Below are 22717 nucleotides of genomic sequence, written 5' to 3' on the forward strand. Positions count from 1 at the left end.
TGAGGCCATGCCAACAGAGTTGGACCCAGAAACCCTGGCTGGTAGGGTGTGCCCGCCACACACATAACCCACTTAAAACACCCACCCTGACAGTAATGATAGAGGGACACCCAGTCACGGCCTTGTTGGACTCAGGTAGAACTGTGACCCTGGCCAGACTGACAATTCTGCCAAAAAGAATCATCAGGAAAGGAACCATGACCGTGACATGTGTACATGGAGATGCATGTGAAGTCCCCACGGCCGAGGTACACATCCAAAGCAAAACAGGCACCTGGCCACTACTGGTGGGCATCATTCCATACCTTCCAGTGCCGCTACTCCTGGGAAGAGACTGGCCTGAGTTCCCGACCAGCCCAGCTCCCAAGACCAAGAGGGCACCACAAAGAAGGAAGGCTCCATGGGTCCGGCAGGCCTACAAGGCCCAAGAGGAGGGGGACGCCATGGCAGAAGGTTAGACACATACATGTGCTAACCCAATGTCTTCTGTGCTCCAGCAGGTGACATGACAGGGGAACTTCAGGCAGGAGCAGAAAGAAGACGACCGTCTGAAACATTGCTGGGCCCAGGTGCGACAGATCAAAGGACTGTCGACCAAAACCTGGACCATGGACTCCCCACAACCTACTTTCTGGTCAGGAGAGGTCTACTCTACCACAGGACCAACTGCAGAGGAGAAACCAGCAACCAACTGGTGGTCCCCAAGACAAGGACCCAGTTACTGATGCAACTGGCCCATGCCCATCCACTCGGGGGTCACCTGGGGGAACGAAACACGGTAGAGAAACTGAAGGACCACTTTGTCTGGCCCGGAATGGATGCAGAGGTCCGAGGTTTCTGTCAGCAGTGCCCACAGTGCCAACACACCACCCCAAGAAAGCCCCCACCTGCACCCCTTATCCCCCATTCCATCATAGGCATCCCCTTCGAGAGTATTGGCATGAACCTCATAGGGCCGCTCCTGAAAACCACCTGGGGTCATGAATACATCGTGGCCATCATAGACTATGCCACCAGGTAACCCGAGGCGGTGCCACTATGTAAAGCCACCACCCACAACATTGCTAAGGAACTTGTGCTCCTGTTCAGCCATGTGGGGATCCCGAAGGATATACAAACAGACCAAGGTACGACTTTTACATCTAATTTCTGATCTATGTCAGCTGTTTCAGGTTAAACACCTGAGGACATCTACCACCCACAGATGGATGGGCTTGCCAAACGGTTTAATCAGACTCTAAAATGGATGTTGCACCGGTTGGTAGATGAGGAAGGGAGGAACTGGGACCTCCTCCTGCCCTAAGTCCTCTTTGCCATCCGAGAGTGCCCTCAAGCATCCACTGGCTTCACACCATTTGAGCTCCTCTTTGAACAGTGACCTTGAGTTTATTGCAAGTTTATAGGTAAAAATTCCTCACAGCTGAATATCAAAACAACTTCAATACAGTAACTATAGCTAGCACATTAGCAGAGGTCTACAACAAAACTCCGCATCTGAACAGTCAGTAGCAGATACTGGTTACAGGTTCTGGATTTGGAAGCACGAGATAGTCCAAGCAAAGTGGGAATTGCCCCACTTTTTCAGAAGAAGCCTTTGTGTATAGCCTGTGCCGTACTCTCCCAGGTTCTGGAAGCTGTCCTCCATAAAATGTGCTGTGCACAAGCAAATTTTTTGAATAAATGTTAACCACTCATTCCTAATTTTGTCAGTTTTTGGAAGGCCAAACAAAGGGGTTTTGCTTTTGCATCTTTTTGACATGCCGCCAACACAATTCACAAGTCACCTTCTTTCTTTGCCCCTGCCTTAGGGCGGGATTATGCTAATATTTCAAACACTGACGTTGTCATGAGCAGGTAACTGAGGCAGAAGCAAGTGCAAGTAACAATGCACAAATTGCACAGAAACACAAGGGGTTTAAATGACTAACGTGATCATGGTTAAACGTGGACAGCTGGAAACAATATGACACACCTAAGAAAAAACAACCAATGACTAAATGGGGCGGAGACAGAACAGAATCATAACAAACACACGTGTCCATAGTAAACAAAGTCACCGTCATTACCACTTGAAAAGCACATGTGGCTTGTGCACGTGTGCGCACTCTGGCTTTCCGTGCACACTGCAAGCTGCAGCATTGTCTAAAGGGGAGATCGTGACAGACATTGTTTGCCGAAGTAATATCTGCACTTCGATCGAGGTGTTTTAGGTGTTCTCTGTTAGAATAAATCCCTTTGTGGGAGACTATGAGCTTTGTAACTTTGCAGATCTTATACATGCACAAACAGATACATTACACACTAAAGGAAAAGAGAATGATAACTAACAGTTCAGTTTGGTTATTGGCTTTAAATTCAGCATCATGCACAGCACAGGAAGGCTGTGTTTGTCCCCTGAAATGATTTTTGCCTTGACACAAAGTGCTACATTTGGCAGAAAACCCAACACTGCTCATCACCCTGAGAACACCATCCCCACAGTGAAGCATTGTGGCGGTAGCATCATGTTGTGCGTTGGCCTTGGTCTCTTGGTTGCTTCTATGTTTAGTACCCTCCTTACCCAGACAGTGCCTTTTGGTATACGGCATCCTCCATACATTTCCTTACTTCATTGCTTCCAAAACAAGAACTGGCGATTCATAGAGATGTTGAGGTGTCTTGCCACCGGAAAGGATAAATCTTTGGTAGACAGAAAAATCAAAAGAGAATGTAATAATGACAACCTGTTGAAAAGTGAGGAAACAAGAATTAAACAGGAGGAATGTGAAGTTTAATGTGAGAAAACATTCAACATCCTCCAATCCTCCAAAGCTAGTTGCATACACAGGCCATAAGATGGTGCCATTGTCAAGACAGAGCTCTTTGAGTTAAAGAGAACGATAAGTGATTGACATTGAAATAATACAGCAGCATACACCAGTAATACCATTACAATTACTACCTTATAAAACCAGGACTGGAGAACAACTCAAAGTTCATCCGAGATTCAGACCACAGTGTTCTAAGCCTGCACTATAATGTTTATCTGATTGTGAGTGGCTATGAATATATTAAGGATGTAACACAATACCACTATCTGTATCTGTTTAGTGTTCGAAATATCAGGATGTGTATTCAGATTTAAACATGAAGTGCACCTGGCCTAAACTGGAACAGGTTTTTTGTTTGTTTCTTTGTTTGTTTGTTTTTGTTTTTGTAATGAACCCTACCACTATGACCATGGAAACACTGAAAACAAAACAAAGTTAGTTGGTTCTATTTCTGTAAATATAAACAATAAAGTCAAGTGTAACTAAATGTTAATGATTAGCCTAATTTAAACCACCACAACCCTGATCAGGCAGTTACTAAAGATGGAGGTAGTGCATTAGTACACATGGCACCACACATGCATGAAAATGTTTGTCCCACAAGTTTCATATCTAACCACTGGATCACCACCACATGGGGAAAAAAGTGGCTAACGTGTGCCTCACACCTCCAAGGTTGGGTGTTCGATTCCAACCTTTGCCCTGTTTGAGTGAAGTTTGCATATTCTCCCTGTGCTTTGGGGGTTTCCTCCATGTACTCTGATTTCCTCCCCCAGTCCAAAGACATGGGTTGTAGGCTGATTGGCATCTCTAAATTGTCTGTAGTGTGTAAATGGGTGTGTGAGTGTCAGAGATTTCCCCACGCAGCGTGCTCTGAAGCCTGAGGCACGACTGCGCGCACTTCCAGGTTCAGTGACATTAACTTTTTTTTACTTTTGACACGTGTTTGTTATTGGTTTATGTCATGTCTCCGCCCCGCTATGTCATTGGTTGTCTCTTAATATGTCTCAAGTGTTTATGTTTCTCCCTTGATTACGTTTGTTATTTCTACCACCTTCGTGTGTCTATGTTCGGGGCGAAGTATTGTGAGTGTTTTCTCCATTCCAAGCCTTTATAAGCCTTTGTCCTGAGTCCCCGGGGATAGGCTCCAGGCTCCCCGCGACCCTGTGTAGGATAAGCGGTACAGAAAATGGGTTAATGCATGGATATGTGTCACATCTTCCAGGATTCTGTCCCTAACCTGGTCGATTAATGGAATTTATCTGTGCTTTTCCTACTCTGTTTTTCCCTTTTGGCCTTCCACGTTCCTTGAATAATGCGTGACCATAACTTATTAAAGGGGACCTATTAAACAAAATTCACTTTTAAATTGTCTTTGAACATAAACCTTTGCCAGCAGAGTGTATACACAACCACCCTACAACGGTAAAAATCCCCCCACTCCTTTGTTTATATTTTCAATAAATCATAAACAGTGTCTCAAAATGAGTCATTTTCATCTTCCCCCTAACGTGAGTCACGTTGGAACAAGCCCCGCCCATGGACTCTGCTCTATTAGCATAGCTCCTCCTCTAAGTGAGCTGCACACAGCCCGCCATGTTTTCCGCACTGGAGCAGCTACAGTGATTGTCGTGTAAAAATCCCTCCAACCAAAGTCAAAAAACTTCCAGAGACCAGAGGTTATGGATGTCAAAAGAAATTAAACTTTATTAAAACAATAAAGTGAGATAGGCTGCAGAAAGTCTAAATTCATGCAAAAATACATGCACTTTTATACTCTTCTGTGACAATGATCTCATCTCTAGGCGGGGTTTTACACTTTCTTCCTAAAAACAAACCAGTCTCCTTCCCCACAATTAATTATTCATGCCTACAAAAAGTGGGGACGCTATATAAAATGTAAATAAAATGGAATGCAATGATTTGCAAATCTCATAAACCCATATGTTATTCACAATGAAACAGAGAAAACATATCAAATGTTTAAACTGAGTATATTTTAAGAAAAAAATTAGGTCATTTTGAATTTGATGGCCGCAACACGTCTCAAAAAAGTTGGGACTGTGCAACAAAAGGCTGGAAAAGTAAATGTTACTTAAAAGAAACAGCTGGAGGAACATTTTGCAACTAATTAGGTTCATTGGCAACAGTAACATGATTGGTGTTACATAATGGAGGCTGAGACGGAAGCAAGTGCAGGTATTGTAGTTTAATCCAAAGGATCAGGCAGAAATTAATAAACATAGACAGGCAGAGATCAGGCAAACTGTCCAGACAAGGCAAGGCAGAGAGACGAGGTCGTAAACATGAATAAAGTCAAAACCAGAATAAACAAATATGGTATCAAGGCTTTGTAAGGACAGAGACACAAGGCAACTGAGCGTATACTTCACGAAGACATTGTATATGAGAGTCTCTTAAATTTTCCTAGTGATTGGGAACAGGTGTGTGTGATTAGACTGCAGGAGAAGGTGACGTGTCTCTGTGTTCCATTTGGAGTTGTAGTCATCGGCCATGTTTGTAGTTTGTGGAGCTTTCTGGGAAATGGAGTTGCCAGTTTGCCATGACATGACAGAACTCCATTCACAATGCCCACTTTTACAGGGTGCCTCTTGACCCAAGCAGTCTCCACTTTAAATCTGTATATCTGATACCTTAGCAAGACAAAATATCTCGAACGTGGGCAAATTGATCTAATAATTCTCAGCACGAGATTATTATACACCAGTGCTTGTTTTTAGATGATCATTTCAAGTTTGACATTTACTTTACTATCATTTTGCTTTAGAAATACATGTTTAAAATTAGAAGGAAAAAGTTATCTGCCAATAGTGCTATTTCAAGCTTGAAATTTAAAAATGTCTAAGAATTGTTTTAATAATCTTAGATTTGATTTGATTTTATATTCAGCTGATGTGAGTAAACGAGAACCCATACAGAAATAGATCTGAGCAGATGAGGTTTAATTAATGTCAACCTTGCTTTCTGGTCTCAGGGTTTAACAAACACAGTGTGAATTGAATCCTTGTGTTTGTCTGAGCGTAACGGAAAAGTGCAGAATGTGCTAGGAAAAACAAAAACGCATCTGTAGTGACCTATTTGTTGTCAGGAAATCTCAGGAAGATTTTTGCCCCCTAAAGGGCCAAGAGTTTGCTGTCTTTAACAAGACCTGCAACCACGCAGGATTATAGAGAGCCTTCCTATAACACACCTTAATAACATTCACAGACAGAGCCTTGTGTAAGTGTGTGTGTTTGTGTTTGTGTGTGTGTGTACACAGCTGTATGCTTTCTTAATAAGCTTGAGAAAGGTGTTTTGTTTACACTGCACTCTCTGTATCAGCAGCCAAACCCTGATCCTGGAGATGTCTTAATTTCTTTGCCAGCTTAAGTAGGTGAGCTAGATGAGCCCTCGGATCTCGGGTCAAGGAGTGGAGGCAACATAAGTGTAGACATCAGTGTTGCATTAAGTGTATGTAGCAAGGAGTTCATTGCAATTGCACTTATCATTGTTCAGACCTCGGGCAATCCATTGTACTAAAATGGTGCACAAAATTTTATTAAAAAATCAGAATAGTAGTTAGTTTTTTTTTCTTCGTGCTTTCTGCTTTGGCACAAAAAAATTTTTGGATGTGATTTATCAACTGCTATTTTTTCAGGTTTGCAACCGAGCACCGTGGGTGTAAGCTGATCATTAATTAAAAGCTAAGCACCTGCGTACGCTGAGTCTGAATATTGGGACGCTTCCTCATGTAAATATTAACATAACTTTAAAAAATGGACATCATTTTTAGGTGGTATTTTGAAATGAATTTTCAAAGTATGAAGTATTTGCCAAATTGATTGAATTGAATATCAATTCATTGAATTGATAAATGTTTATTGTTATAAAAGGCAACTTCACATATTCTACCTAATATACTATAAGACAGCTAACATAAATGCATTAGGTTTTACTGCTAGTTAGATAGGACGCAGATATACACTGTTTGAAGCAGAGGGGATGGTTAAGTCACTAAGGTAATCAACTTTATATTGTATTTTACATATCCTATACATATCCTAGATGGGATGCCGGTCCATCGCAGTCATTGTTCTTATTAAGTGTGTTCAATGCAATTAGGTTATTTAATAGCCGCTTTGTTAGTTATTACTCATTTGTGTTATCTGTTGAATGCAACCTGCTTTTCCACACCATTATGAACTCTGAAATAGGAAGTAGGTCCTTGGAATGGATTCCTTTCACACCTGGTGCAAGCTACAGAAAGTAAACCCTAAATCACTGTTTTCATTCGGACCAAAGATCTGGTTTCGGGACTTCACCTGGGTTTTCACGCATGACCAAACGTACGTTCTCAATCGATACTTTCTCAGAAAATGGACACTTAGGGTAGGAGATCATCTGGGACACCATTGGAGTTGGACAGGTTTAATGAATTGATTTGGATAAAACTTGTTCAGAAATGGGAATTATCAGAAACAAACCTCTGTGACTTGGAGAATGCGAGTCTAAAACATATCTACATTTGCTTTTTTTAATCATTTAAAAAAAAAACCTTTTTATCATATTGCCCTACTTTAGACTATGACTACACAATTTTATTCTCAACCTTATCTTAAATTCTTCTTGAAACTTGTTGGAAACGCCTAATCTTTAATAACACATTATGCATCACTTGAACACATGGTTATCGTGATATCATAAGTGTTTAATATCAAGTAATAGAAAATATTTAACCCATTAATAAAGCAGGATGTGATGGAGAGGCTTTAGACGAGGTTGCAGGTTTAGTCATTGAGTGATTAGTGTTAATTTATTAGTGTTATGCAAGACTAGAGTGAGCAAACCACTAAGCTACAATTGTGCCATGCATTTTTTTCTGTAGAGTTTCCAGAATTAGCACTTTTGCCAGACAGAGTGTATTAACCACTGGAAAGCACCAAAAGATCAGCCTCATACTGGGATACAGGGTCCAATTACCATTTATTATTGCAGTTCATATTTTCATCTGTCTAAACAAATGCCAATTCATATCATACAACTGTATCGTATATCGTACATAACATACAACATACAACACATCGATAATAAAATGTGTAAACTCAAACTACAGTGAACGATTTTGGTTAAGAACACAATCAGCGTGGAATAAATTGGTGCTGTTGGCTCCTCAGTACACCGAGGGACACAGGTCTGTAGGAACTTAGCTTAGGGCCAAGCAAAGCCACTGAAACACAAACACACGGTATATTAAAATGTTAAACATTATATATGGCATAAAATAAGCCAGGCACGCAGTTTTACAAAGAGTACAAAGAGCTGACACTGGAGACTCCTTCCAAAAATTCTAAACAAGCATCCATAGATAAGAAAACTTATATCAATGATTAGACATTTTATTTACATTTTGTTTACGTGGTGCGTCTGCATGTAACCAGTTGAAAGATTTTATTACATACAAGTCCCCTTGATTAGATAGAAGTCGCCGCTATAGAAATGATAACGTATTAGAATGAGTGAAATACAGAAATATAGAAAATTCATCAATGATATAATTCGGTCTACTATGTAGGTATGTAACTGAATACACAGACATTATTTGGAATAATTAGATTTTTAAGAAAGCTTAAGACTAGAGGCGTGTATCGGATCTGGGATCGCACAGGATGCAAGAAATGAAAAAGTGTTATTAAATGGGAGATTTAACAGCATCCTTAGTAACTGCCTGGTCAGGGAACGGTGCTTTCAATCAGGCAACCAGTTTGATTATGAAAGACTTTACAAAACATCTCAGTCAGATTCAAACAAATAGAATAACTGTGCGAGCAAGATTAAAAAAAAACAATAACAACACAATACTATGATCATCTCGATTTTGAACTGGAGTGATGTAACTGAGGTTGAGGAACTGTCAGTATAGTGTTAAGTTTCATATTGAATTGAACAAATTCTGCTTTAGGCCACACCCACTTCAGGTTTAACTCCGAATACAAATACAGATACTTGAAGCACTCAGTAGATACAGATGCAGACAGTGGCGTTACTTTACATTGCTAATACAGTGGGGTCATTTGTAACATTACACATGACTATAAATAAAGATGTTTACCTGCAGAATATCCAGCTCAATCTTCCCAGTATGGTTCTTGTCAAACTTGTTGAACATATCTGAACACAACAGGACAAAAAAAAAAAATGATGCTATCATAAGGGTGTTTCACAACAGCATTGAACATCTGGATGACCGTGACGATGTTTTATTAATGGACCGTACCGTAACTTTCTTAACGTTAAAGCAGCTTAAGATTTTTTTATTGTTGTTATTTTTATAATATGAGTTGACAACCAAAGTTTAACTCAGAATAGTTTGGTAACCCTAATGTAGGTTTGAGGTTTGATCCACTCACGGAAAAGCAGCTCGAGACGGATTATGCAGCCTACGAAGGCATCGAAGTCGATGGCACTTTGCTGATCGGCGTAGCGCAGGACGATCACCTCCAGGATGGGCGTGTTCAGCTGGAAGCCTAGGAGAATTAGTTCGAGTTAATTCTTTTCAGTTATCATGGTCAAATTGATTACGGGCATCAATTCAGTTAATGAGAACAATGGCATTAGGTACAATAAGTTTTTGACTTGCTCAATGTTAGCTTTAGTGTATGATACATGTTAGTGTATGAAAAAAGCTAAAGCGTGTTGAAGATCCTAGATTAACAATCATTACCTGCTTTGCTGAGAGCGTCTCTGATCTCATGGGAGCTCATGGTGCCCGAGTTATCCGTGTCATGGTTCTTGAAGATCTCCTGTTTAAGTAATGAGAAATTTGATCAAACTCAAATTGTGAGTGGGGATATTTGGCTGGTCATGAGGAAAATTGCTTCTTTTTTATTGAAAGGTGGAATAGTCTTTTTTTTTTACTTTTTTTTTTTTTTTTTTTACTTATAACGTACAAATAACCAGGAAGATATGTAGAACATGATTTTTTTGTAAAATATCAATGGATTAACCCGTGGCCTTAGCAAAAGTGTATTAAATGTTCTGACTTCTGGTCATTTTATAGAAACTCTCCTAGGGGCGGAGCTTCAGGAATATCGGCAGGAATCATTCAAAATATCAGACCCACCTCTCCGTCATATAACTAATATTGAGGAGGTGGAAAATCTTGGTGGATTCATTTTACCTAATACAACTTTAAAGAACTAAAAGAGCCAACGTAAAATAAACGTTTGTGTGTAAGCATGTGTCATGTACCAAATATTTCTGTAGCTTTATCCAGAATGTATGAAACTCCAACAGCCCGAGTTTCCCACTGCCGTCGCTCTGAGTCCTGTCAAGGCTAAAACTTGAAAATGAACAGTGTTGCAGTCCAGCTACCTACCCCAAAGTATAATATGTCTGAATAACTGATTGACTCTTCAAAAGGAAGGGGTCTCTAATAAAAGGATACATCCAATAGGCTGATGATATGGCGGCAGGTCTCCATGCTGAAGCCGTCCGTCTTCAGGTCAGTTCCTACGAGAAACAAACCAAAAAAAATAGAGGCACAATCTACAATGTGGAAAAACAAGGAATAAGTGGGAAGATGCATGAGAACGAATGAGCTCTTACGCTTAGACACAATACTGTCCAGAACCTTCTGTAGCTCCAAAGCTGAGATTTCAGAATCCTGTAGAAGAAACGACATGAATAGAGCTGTTCCAGGAAATAGATTATATATAATAATTTGAAATGTTGACTTACATTTCCAGCAATCTGCTTAAAGAGGTGTTGGAAATGTGGGTCCACATCTTTCTCAGAGATCTTCTCCTATCAGACAGAATGTAGTTAGGACAAATCTTATAAAATAAAATAAAAAACTTTTAAAAACACGATTCAGATACCATTCGGATTATTTTAGCGTGTTTACCTCTTTAATATTGGCGTTGATGTCCGTCTCCATTGGGCTAGAAGTGCAGGGTGGGATTAGTCAGGAAAGGTAATAGGAAATGAAACCTATTAAGCTTCCATAATAGGATCAATATTGGATATCTCTACATTATATATGAACATTATTTTTGTATAGTGCCCTTCTATGTTAAATAGTTCTCATAGTAGCGCTCCTTCCCCGCAAATGAACCAACGGACAATAAGTCTATAAGGGCCGTATTCAGAGTTCACTCTGGGTTCAAAGCAAGTCCTTGTATTTAAAGGCAGTGGTGTAGATACAATTGAAAAAAAAAAAAAACATCTCAGATGCTTGTACTCAAGATATATCTGGCAACCTCAGAGACGTGAACTACACAAGGATTTATGTTTGTGAACAGGGAGCCCAGAAAAGCAGCTGCGTAACCCGACTCTGAATACAAGGAACTTTCCCCATGTAAATATCCGAATACAGCTATGAATCAGGACAAGTTTTCACTTGAGTATGCGTGTACAGTAGTCGTACCCGGCAGTGGCGTGTTTCTCAGCAAAAACACGAAGTACGAAGTCGCCTTTGCGGTGTGGCTCGAACGTAGAGGGAATAATGACGTATTCATCGGGTGGCAGTTTGAAACGGCAGCACACCTCACGCATGTTTATGAAGGTGTTACTCATGGCCACGGCTCTCTGACGCAGCAAGACGTCCGGGCCGAGGTGAATGTTATTTTGACCTTTATACTGCGGGACAAATACATACACAACAGCCGTAAACCCCATTCGGTTATCACATTAGAAGAACAAGAAATCAATTTGGAAGTTTAACTGTTTATATTGCATCAAAACCTATTGCAACACCGTATTCAAATACAAATACATTATGGAAGGTAACACATGGTGCTAATTGTTCTTTTAACACCTAACACCTGATGTTGACTGTATGAGAGAAAACGCATGATGCCATACGCACCTCATCCGGAACCTGAAACACAAACCAACACAAGAGAATATATATAAATACTCTTTTTTTAAGTTGACTTAGAGCACTAAAATGAAAACTGTCCTTTCAACTAACTGACCATTGGATATTTTAAACAGGATTCTTACAACATTTTTTAGTGTTACTAGCGCTCAGTACTGTGCTATCGGTTAGGTTGCATTGCAGTAACCTTGTCTTAAGACTCCAGAAACACCATGGACCGTGTGCTAGGTCGTTACCTTGTAGATGGCAAAGCCGATGGTGTTGAGGACTCGTCCAAACTGCATCTCTTGGCGCATGTCTTTCTGCATCAGGCCCACCAAAAACGAGCAGCCGTCTATTCCGTCGTGGGGGTCATCGTCCATCTCATCCAGCTTTATCACGTATTGGGGGTTTGAGCAAAAGGTTGCTAGACAGAACACAATTTCAGACAATTAGAGTAGTGCGTCTGACCATTCAAATTGCTAATAAAACACTTTGGGACGCGCCTGTTATTAGAAAATAATCAACTTCAGGGTGGCAACAGTAAATTCGCTTTGCATCAGGATGCATCACACCACCCCATTATTGATTACTTCCTTAGAACAGCCTTCACTAAGTTTTTTATTTCTTAGCATAGCATATAGAGTTGACCCACCAATTGAATTAAGTCTATCAACTTTAGTGAAGTGGTTGTGGTGTATGGGGATTTAATTATTACATGCAGTTTTATTGGCCTTTACTCCATGCAACTGCAGCAACACTGTACCAATGAACCTTCGACTGTTTTAATGACGCTTTACATCTTTCATTATCTTGCACATTCTGACCCTCCTCTACATTTTTAAAGTACACGAAATTTTGTAGTTGGAGCTGTGCAGTCCCATCAATCCACACATGATTGTAAGCTTTACCGTTATGCTTCCTTCTTAGTTTGCATTCCAGATAGAACTGCACAGTGCTTAGTAGAAAAGTACTGGTGGTCAGGTTAGCTTTGGAAGAATGAAAGGGGATACAAACATCCATTCCTAGTCTTATTTGATGATCATTTCAGGACTGTATGGCATTTTAACACCTGCTACGCTACATGTGCTCACGGGTTTTTTTGTTTGTTTGTTTGTTTGTTTTTTACATTTGAAGCTAGATGCCAGTTGAGCTCATGGGGTAGTAACATGAAATCGGGACACTTCCCCACCCCACCAGCAGAGGCTGCAATCACCTGAATAGTATTGCAACCACTGACAACCACTTCCTGGTTTAATAGTATGTAAGCAGCTCATGTAATCTTAGTGATTGTGAAGTCTTGCCGTACCCAGTGTTTGCGTAAATTTGGAGCCTTTGTTATGTCTGACTTCCTTACTGCATTTATTTTAGATTATTGGTTGAATTACCCTTTGGCTTTGCTTACTGTTTCTGATCCTTGTTTTGACTGTCTGACTGCCTTACCATGTTTGGTTTTTGCATTGTGCTTTGATTGCGTCTGCTTAATAAACCTCTTTGCACATGGACCAGTACTCTGTCTCTAAGTCTCATGTGTTGCAGGCAACTGAAGGGTCTAACCAGGTGGATATTATGAACTTCATGAAAACCATTGTAGACATTCTAATGAATAATGGTGATGTGTTTTTCCATTTCATATGAATGAAAGATAAGATAAGGTATGAATGCTAACATTGCTCCCAATATTGACGCAGCTTCAGGCTCAGGGACTAGGCCATTCTCAAAACAAAGCAACTTTCATGAAGCCATGAGGTCCACCACTTTTATATTTTGATGCAGTGGTGGAAATCATAAACCACCATTGTCAAAGTTACAATATTCATTGATTTTTGTTTATTAATAACCTATTGCACTGGTCACTTGAATTGACTGTGTTTTGTACAAAGCTGAGTAACTCAAAAACAAGTAGCCTATAAATGACGTCGGTATTTAAAATATAATAAAAAATATCCTGTGGGGTGTTCAAACTTCTCCATACTCCTAGCTCAAGCTATATAAGAATAAGAACCTGCGTTGTTCCTGCAGCCACCAGCAGTACAGCCAATCTTCCAAGAGCCCTCAAACTGATGATAGCTCCAGCGGCTGACCCCTTCACTCGTCAGCGTATCGGGAGTCAAGTTACATATCTCCAACTTGGAGTACTGCTGCACGAAATCTGAATAAGCCATCCTGTAGGAGGAGCATAAGAGTGTGTGTGTGTTTTTTATTTTATTTTAAAAATGCTGAATTTACTTATAAGAAAAGCCAACGCCAACAATTAAAATAACAGACAGAAAATGTGTAAAAGTGCAGAATTGATCAACAGAAGATGTAAAAACAGACTTCTGGATTCAATCCTGACACTGTTAGGGTTTATTCTACATTATTGTCTAAAAAAAATCATTCGTTTCCATGCTAAATATTCATATAAAAATACAAACTTGATACAAAGTGAGAAGAAAATAATGACAAGGATAAATCCATACCAGAACTCTCCATCATCTGCTGAGTGATCGAGTTTGGCCTTCTCCTCGGGCAGCACTCGGTCCCACTCACTAGAGCTGAGGATGATTTTCATACATGTTCACAATAAGTTATGGTGTGGATGATGAATGGGATGTTCCAATTGGCGTAATGAAACATACTCATCACTCCAAGCTCCGGTCCATTCCACTTGACCCCATGGATTTCTCAGCCGCACCAGTTGAACTGGGCTGCCACGCATGTGAACCTGGGAGCATCACACAAGGGCTGTATTCAGAGTCAGTGGCTAAAGCTCAAAAGCTATGTCAATATTTACGCTGGGAAAGTTCTCTGTATTCAGAGTCGAGCTACACGCATGCTTAAGTTGATTTTCTAGGTGGCCAGTTCCGATTATTAAAATCACCTGCATAATAACTGGGTTGCACTTTACCGAGGCCATACGAATAATGAAATATTATATATTATATATGAAAGTAATAATGCCCTCATATAGCATTACCCATTGCTGTTTTAATTATTATCATAATGCAGTTATTAAAAAATGCTTCTTCTTTTTTTTTTTTACTTTATTGTTATTTTTTACTTGATTATTTTTAACAAATTGAAAAAGCAAAATTTTTTTTGTACATTTCATAACTCCCCAGAACTGTTGGAGATGAACAAAGACAAGTTCATCTTTAAATATTTGCACACTGACAAAAATGTTAAATACACAGACAGTTGCATGTCTTTCGCCGGCTGTGACAGTTTCTAAATGTTTACTTAATATTTAAACATAACTGACATCTCTTTTGAGAGAGAGAGAGAAAGACAGACACAGAGAGAGAGAGAGAGAGAGAGAGAGAGAGAGAGAGAGAGAGAGAGAGAGAGAGAGAGAGAGAGAGAGAGAGAGAGAGCAAGACCTCACCACTTCTGCTCCCGTGACAGAGTAGGCGTGTCCCTTCACCAGCTTCTGTCTGGTCACTGCTTCTGTCTCGTATGCACTGCTGATCTGTTCAGGAGCAGAATATAAACATTATTCTTTTACACTTTATTCATATCAAGATTACAACAAAATCCGTGTCTATTATGAAGTGCTGTTTCTTTGTCAACATTAATAATTAAGCAAAAAAAGGAATGCACTGATGTTTCCCTTAGGCGAACTCCAGTGTAAACGCACCTCGTTTAGACATGTGTGGAAGTGAAATATATCTCAATTGAGATCCGATTTGTTTTACTGTTTGCTCCCTATAGGTTTCGTTGTCATGTTAAACCACTAACTGATATTAGGTCTGATGCATTATATGAGTTTTAAGATAATAAGAACATTTTGCACTCGATCATTTTGCAATCGGTTGCACTAATGATTTTCACATTACTAAACACTGCTGGCTCACCTGCAGAATGATGAATGAGGCATTACCTATTTCAACATAGTGTTTGAAGAAGCTTGAAGAGATTAAGGTGTTGCTTGTTGAAGTGACAAGAGCTACACATCTAGCTAATTCGAGGGACTAAACTTTTTTCAAGAAAACCATTTGTCTGATTTGGAACATTCAAGTGTGTGGTGAAAATGTCTGATAGTAGACAACCAAAGAAACTGGACATATCTAATGAGGCTTAAACTTCATTAGACTGGATAAAGCCTAATAGATGTGTGGTGAAATGCGTATAACCCTTAAAAGTCTGTGATGGCACCTTTGCCATGAATGGTCATGTCCAATCAAATCTTATGTAATTTGTGAAAAATAATGACACGGATATAAAACCGATAGTGTCTCACATCTATAGAGCAGCCGAGCAGAGACCCACGATCCAGTGCCTTCCTGATGATGTTGAACAGAGTCGGTGGGGCTTTTAGCAGTTCATAGCTCTCAGAAATTCCACCAGTAAAATCCTCAAAGCCCTCAGTGGTGGAGCCTCCGGAAAGAGCCTCATAAGAGCTGTTCACCCTGGAAAGAAAAACAGGACTTAGACTTGGAGCAAAACAGATTGGTCATATTGACTAGATCTTAAATAGAAATGACTGATTCAGCATCCCGTCATCTAAAGTCTTCTCTTTGCATGCCTATTGTATTGCTTTAAAGAAAATATCGAATCGGTTGGGAGAGCAAATATCAGAGACAAAAATGAGAAGGCGTCCATTTCAGTTGAGTGATCATTTTTGAGCCTTATCAAAAGGTCCGCGCTACATCACTGTCAACCTCATGGTCATTCTCATCACCTTGTTTCATCCCAAGTAACAATATCCCATGGGATATGACCTTCAAATATGTAACCTTCCATTCTACTTGTTTTCATTCTGGAACGCCGGTGGTTTCCTTCGGAAATAGAGGATGTATGTTTATTCTAGGGACAATGCTGCGATGTACATTTTTAGGATAGTCCCCAAAATAAACATTTCTAGCTGACTCTTCAAAAAGTCTAAAACATTGTTTGTGGTGTAAGATAAGGGGTTTATGCCAAGGGGTTTGTAGATTGCCTGCATACGTGTACACTTACAAGAATGTGTTTGAACATTTTTGAAAATCCCAATATGCTGGAGTCATTTCCAGACCCATAATTTGTTGTCATTTCCAGACCCATAAGTGTGTTGTCTGCCGTGCCATAATCGCTTGGTCATCGAGGACTGCAGGTCCGGTTTGATCGGTAGCAGGCATGGAGGGCTTGTCAGTAACTTTAATGACAGAAGGAACAACGGTCTGTTTGGTGAGAAAGGGCTGTCAACACATTGTTTACATACATAGGCTGTCGGATGAGTTTCAGTGTAATCCATAGCAACGGCAGTGACGACAAACATACAGCTGTAGGTTTGGCCAGTGCACCCTGTCCCAAAATGTTTGTGTCTGCCTTGTCCATGAACCATACTGGACAAGGAGTAGTCTGTCTGTTCACAAACAGATCAGCAGCCAATCTTCTGTAGGTGTTCCACGCTGACCTACCTTTGCCAATTCTCATGGCACAGGGCTGCTGAGAGGCAGTGTGATCGATTCAATCCCCCGACTGGTAGCCAACTCTTAAGAGAGACCTGTTTTCCCACCATTCTTTTACCACATCCCCTTGCTCTAGCCTTGGCATCTGTCATTTCAACTTCCTTCTTTGCATGGAGAACTTCAGTTTCCCCTCTTTGATGGATTAACCACACAAGTTGTATGCACAATATCTGACACCCACATTTGTGATTTACATTTATGGCATTTGGCAGATGCCCTTATCCAGAGTGACTTACATCTATCTCATTTATACAACTGAACAATTGAGGGTTAAGGGCCTTGCCCAAGGGCCCAACAGTGGTAGTGGAACTGCTGGGGCTTGAACTCCTGACCTTCTGATCAGTAACCCAGAGCCTTTAACCACTGAGCCACCACTGCCCGTGATATGGCTGCCAGATGACAAACATTCAGAAGAAAACAGTGAAACAGTATGCAGTGGAACATGCCTTGTTCACTACTGGAGTTGCAAATAATGTGGTGAACATGACTGAGTCAGGTGACATGCAAAATCAGGATATTTGTTTGGCTTGGCTCAACTTGCTGTTGGGAGTGTCAGCCAATGGTCCAGATAAAGAGATATTAACGCAGATATTATCATTGCGGGAGCTCTAAATTGACTTGCACATACTTTTTGAACACCCTAAGTACTAAAGCTACCCCAAAGGGAAAGTACATCAAGCCACCTGTATCCCACAGCAATTGAATGCATCCTTCAGATCTATGGTGATGGGTGGAATTTACTTTTTTTATTATTATTAATTAGAAATTATCATGACAAGAACCCAGCCAGGTGTTCCAGCCCACATACTATCTCTATGGCCTGTTTCTGTAGTAATGACTGCACTTCACTGTCTATCAGTATAGCCAGTTGGTCTTGTGCTGGGTCTTGCGCCTTGTTGGACACACCATTGTGCTTGGCAGTGATCAGAGCGGTCATGCTCTGATCTGACACTAGCTCTTGTTTATTGTTGGGATTTACATTGGGGCACAATGTAGCCACATGGTATCCTGCTAACTCCATTCACCTGCATATAGTAGTTTTCTGAAATCCAGCTTTTGCAGGAGAAGTGTGATGGCTGGATATGTTTTGTTTAGGAAGTGTTAAGCCTTTTGAGTTTTTTCCCCAGATTTGGGTAAACCTTACAACAGAATAATTTTTTTTAACTTAACAGACTCAATGAACTTGATTCAATGAACAGACTCAAGAATTCAACACTTTAGTGATGGTAGACAAGTCCCCTAAAGAGAGCTTACTGCCTTAAAATGTGCAGTTTGTGTTTTCAACAGAAGGATTCAACACTTTAGCACCTACCAGGCCTGTGTGCCAAAGACTTGCCAGGTAGGCTACTAGTGGCAGGAGGTGCAGTGTGTACCAGGTTTCTGGCAATGGTGTTTGAGTCAGCCAAGTTGCTTTTTCATCTGCATTAACACTTCCAATGATCTGCACTTCATTGCTATCTCTGCCAGCTCCTGTATTCTGGGTTCCAACAAAGTAAAGGCAATCACTCTTCCTCTTTTATGGGACTGATTAACCAAGTCTTCTATGTTCATGTCTTTCTGATCCTGTTCCTTGCAGTGGCTCTGCAGCAATACCTGCTTACGGAGGCAATGCCAGATTAGAGGAATGTAATGAAAATGCGGGAGTATTTCCATAGCCTATAGTATGTGTGATGTAATGGAGGAAGTTTTACAGGCAACCCACATAGGGTCATGATCATAATTAGGTCTGACGAAAACTGGCCAGGAACTAAAAGATGTAGGACCTAGGTGCACAATGTGTGTATTTTGGGCTGTGGCTGGATATGGCAAGCAATGTTTGCAGATTATGACTCAGGCTCATGTTAGACACCGCCTGTTTTCTTGCATGGCTACTGAGACAATACGTTATTTACGCATGCAACCGCACACTCACTTCGCGTAGGCCTTCTCCAGGAGGGCGCTCCAGAACTCGTTCCCTTCAGCCGAGTGAACAAACAGCAGATTCCCATTTCTTGTGGGCAGCCGGTCATCAATGACAACATCTACCCACTCACCATAATGCCAAAGCTGTGGATGGAGAGGTTTGAGCAAGTGTTGATTAGATGTGGTAAGTAAATCTGCAAAAGTAAGAGTAGAAGGAAATTTTCCACACCCTAGTCAAAAGCAAAAAAAATAAAAAATAAAAAGAAGGCTTATCTAGGACTAGGCCATAACCAAATGTGGCTAGGGATTATTTCTAAGAAATTAGTCATTGACATGCCTGGTGATTATTAGCTTTAATGGTTAATTAGAAATTAAAAGCCAATTTCTCAGTCATTAAACAAATTATATGATTTGTGCTGGTTTAAACTCAATGAAGGTTAAATCGGTGAAGAGTCTCTTAAATGTGCCAAAGTGACACTGTGGTAGCTCAAGACGTATGACTCAAGGTTATGAGTTCAAATCCCAAGACAGTGTCCCTGATGCACTGTTGGATACTTAAGCAATGCTGTAAGTCTGGAATATACAAGTATCGGATAATAGAATAATGTCTCACGTGAAATTTGTTTTTCCAAATGCATAAATTACATTTTTATTTGTATAGGCATTCTGAAAAACTCTACAGGATTACACATCTTTATCTAGATCTCTAATTAGCTTATACAACTTGGGTAATTTTAGCCCGCTAGCTTGCTCTTTCATGCTATTAATAAGCTGAGGTATTATGTTCACGTTGAAAGTGTATGGAGAATTTCCAATGAGATTGAGATTTCCAATGAGAAATTCCAACGAGAATACGTACAGGTAAATGCAGTCCTTTTAAAACCCTTATTAAACCATATCAGCCTATTAAACAACAAAGTATATTAATCCCACCTGGAAGTGAAAGATGCCGGCATACTTTTCAGTGAAACTCTGGTCAGAAGGAACCACCCGCCCCAGAATTTCAGTGTCCAGAGTCAAAGAGGCAATGGCCGCCAGGAGCCAACAGTCACCTGAAGGGGTCAAAAGGGGTCATCAACTGTCGCCTCAGATAAAATATTTCAAGCCTGATGGTGTGTACTGTGTGTATAGTAGGTGTCACATGACTATGTACTCAGTGACTCACTTAAGCAAAAAAAAGAATCCTTTAAGGATTTGAGGTTAATGGTTTTGTGCAGATCGCATAGTTGTTACAACCAGATACAAATCCATTTGTTTTGATATAATGTGGATGAGTTACGACATTCAGCTTATGCCATTACCACCATATGGTATGTAAGAGTGTTGCACCATGTCTTAGCATTTTTTTTTTTCATGGTCATGATCAGCAGAGCAAGTCAGAAATTTAACCCTATCACTCATTTAACACCCACAGAGTAAACAATTGATAAATCATGCATGAGACTTTTTGATTGATCACAGTATATATTACAATCAGGTGTGGCACCAGCATTCAAACAGTTCTGAAACATTTATTAACTCAAGTTCAGGTTGAAGAGTTTCAGTTTTATAGGTTCGCAGCTCACCTAGCTCTCCCTGGCGGATGTCAGTCCTTGTAGCGCCGTCGCAAATGAACTGAGGGTTTGAGCAAAGCTCCTTGAAAACATCAGAGGAACAGAAGGCTTGATTGTAATAATCATCATCATCATCATCATCATTCTGCTTTTTTGTGTTTGTTTGTGGGTTTTTTTTATTATTAGCTTCATGAAAGAGAAAAAAATTTAAGGCTGGTGAAGGAACGATTGTTTATAGCTGTTATAACACGTAACATTAATGTTCCACAACATTAAGTGTAACTATAAATGGACAAAAAGTGCACGTCTTTTTTTAATAAATAGGAAATTGTAATCATTTTCAAATTGCTGTTGTATAAGAGCAATAAAACACTTCAAAGCATGCTGCTGTTGGAAAATAATCAACTTTGGGGTTGTAACGGCAACCATTACATTATCTAGTTGTTAATTATTTTCATTTTAACAGCGTATCCCAGCATACTGCCTCCATATTTGATTATGTTTGTCATTGCCGTGTTATTAATGATTAATTGATGGATTTCTTCCGATATTTCTAAGCAATCCACACAGGATGAATATGCACTGTGGTAGTTTTGTGTTTTCTATTGTTTGTATATTATATTGATATTGGCCTACACAGACCACTTAGCGATGCACATTAAAGAGAAAGTAAATAGATAAAGTAACTGCAGTGTTGAGTTTAGAGGTCAAACATAAAACTGGCGCAGTACACAAGTTGTTTTATATATCCGAATAGCTCTACTTTGATCATAAGTCGAGTCGTTTTCTGTCCTCCACCAGAAAGAAAAAACAACACTGTCTGATGTGCATAGGACAAAAACACCCCAAAAGGTACAGATTATCCATCACACACTGGCAGAATTCTTACCGATGGCCGTTTCCACTCAACTCCCGTGGACTTGGAGGAATATCGGCCCAGCTGGTTGTATCCTAAAGAGCGGCATTCGGCGGGGAACGTGGGGTCGCAGAAGAGGTTGCCGCTCTCCAGGCATTCACGTCGCAGCTTCTCAAAATCCTGGTTATTGAAAGGAATGGCATTGTCATTGCCTCCCAGTCCTTCCTCTTTGTCCTTCTTCTTGGACAGCACATGGGCTATGTTGGACATCTTCACACAAGCTTGGTCTCTGGTGCTAGTCGTAAAAGAGCAAGGCACAAAGTGTTTGCTTCACGGTGCAGACTGACAGAACAAATGCTCTGAGCTCTGAGGTGGTGGAGTGTGGATGGTGGGGAAAGGGGAGTGGCTTGTAATTGTTTACCTGTCTGTGGGTCATCTGCCATCTGGTGGATGAATTGAATCAATATAACAATGGGCACACCTGACGTTCTGGTGGTCTGCACGCAACTAAAGAACTCGTTGGCCCATTTGTTGTTAGGTGCCTAAATATAAGCTCAAAGGCAACTCAATCTCTACCAGGTGTTGTTCTTCAGGCAAACTGTGCTGTCCCTTATGGAGCTGTGTAGTGCTTCTGGAACGTTTCATGCACCACACATTTAACTATAGAATAAAGAACAATGTTGTAAATGCATGTTTGAGTAGGCTTGAGGGCAGATATTGAATCTCCGTAAGATACTGAATTTAGAGCAGAGCTCCAGCTGTTGTTTGACCACTGGAGTAATTTCTCATATAACAAAGGTCCTAGATAACCAAGCATTTTATATAGTCTTAAATACGCCTACTCTGTTGATGCCAGGTGAACGAGAACCACGAAACTGTGAGTTATTAATCAAAACGGGCTCTTGTGATTTACCCTAAGAACTTCGGAAACGTCGCCTTAATAATTGTTTTATCCTCACAAACCAGTCTCTCACCTCTCACGAACTCTTGTGAACGACTCGACTGCAAACATGACCCATTGTGAGGGGGCCAAAGTCCAAAATCAAAGTTTAACAACTTGTTGTATTTTAAAATGAGTGACAGGGAGAAAAATCAGACCAAATTCGATCACTGCGGGCACCTGAGTGTACGAGTACAGTTTATCTCAATACTGGAATGAGCTATCCATAAACTTAGGCAAGCTTGTATCTTAAAGGATTAACATTTAATTCATTGTTTTACTGCAGAATGTGTGTGTGTGTGTGTGTGTCCTATAGCTATATAAACTGAAATGCTCCAGTATATACAGTATTCATGCTTGATTGTTT

The 22717-nt window shown here is 40.3% G+C and overlaps 1 protein-coding gene across 1 annotated transcript; it reads right to left on the reverse strand.

The window, feature by feature from the left end:
* Nucleotides 1-7774: 7774 nt before the first annotated feature.
* Nucleotides 7775-21770, reverse strand: LOC108259404 (calpain-2 catalytic subunit). The gene is made up of 21 exons (XM_017458901.3): nt 21444-21770; nt 20567-20636; nt 19935-20053; nt 19012-19145; nt 15890-16058; nt 15035-15118; nt 14289-14374; nt 14130-14204; nt 13673-13833; nt 11925-12094; nt 11677-11688; nt 11236-11447; nt 10714-10750; nt 10548-10613; nt 10416-10473; nt 10255-10319; nt 10059-10127; nt 9532-9610; nt 9218-9334; nt 8920-8978; nt 7775-8037 (listed from the first exon to the last, which is right to left on the reverse strand). Exons 1-21 carry the CDS (start codon nt 21678-21680, stop codon nt 8014-8016), a joined length of 2103 nt encoding a protein of 700 aa, XP_017314390.1. The 5' UTR covers nt 21681-21770; the 3' UTR covers nt 7775-8013.
* Nucleotides 21771-22717: the final 947 nt, after the last annotated feature.

Source organism: Ictalurus punctatus, chromosome 27 (genome assembly GCF_001660625.3).
Source record: "Ictalurus punctatus breed USDA103 chromosome 27, Coco_2.0, whole genome shotgun sequence".
Lineage (NCBI taxonomy): Eukaryota > Metazoa > Chordata > Actinopteri > Siluriformes > Ictaluridae > Ictalurus > Ictalurus punctatus.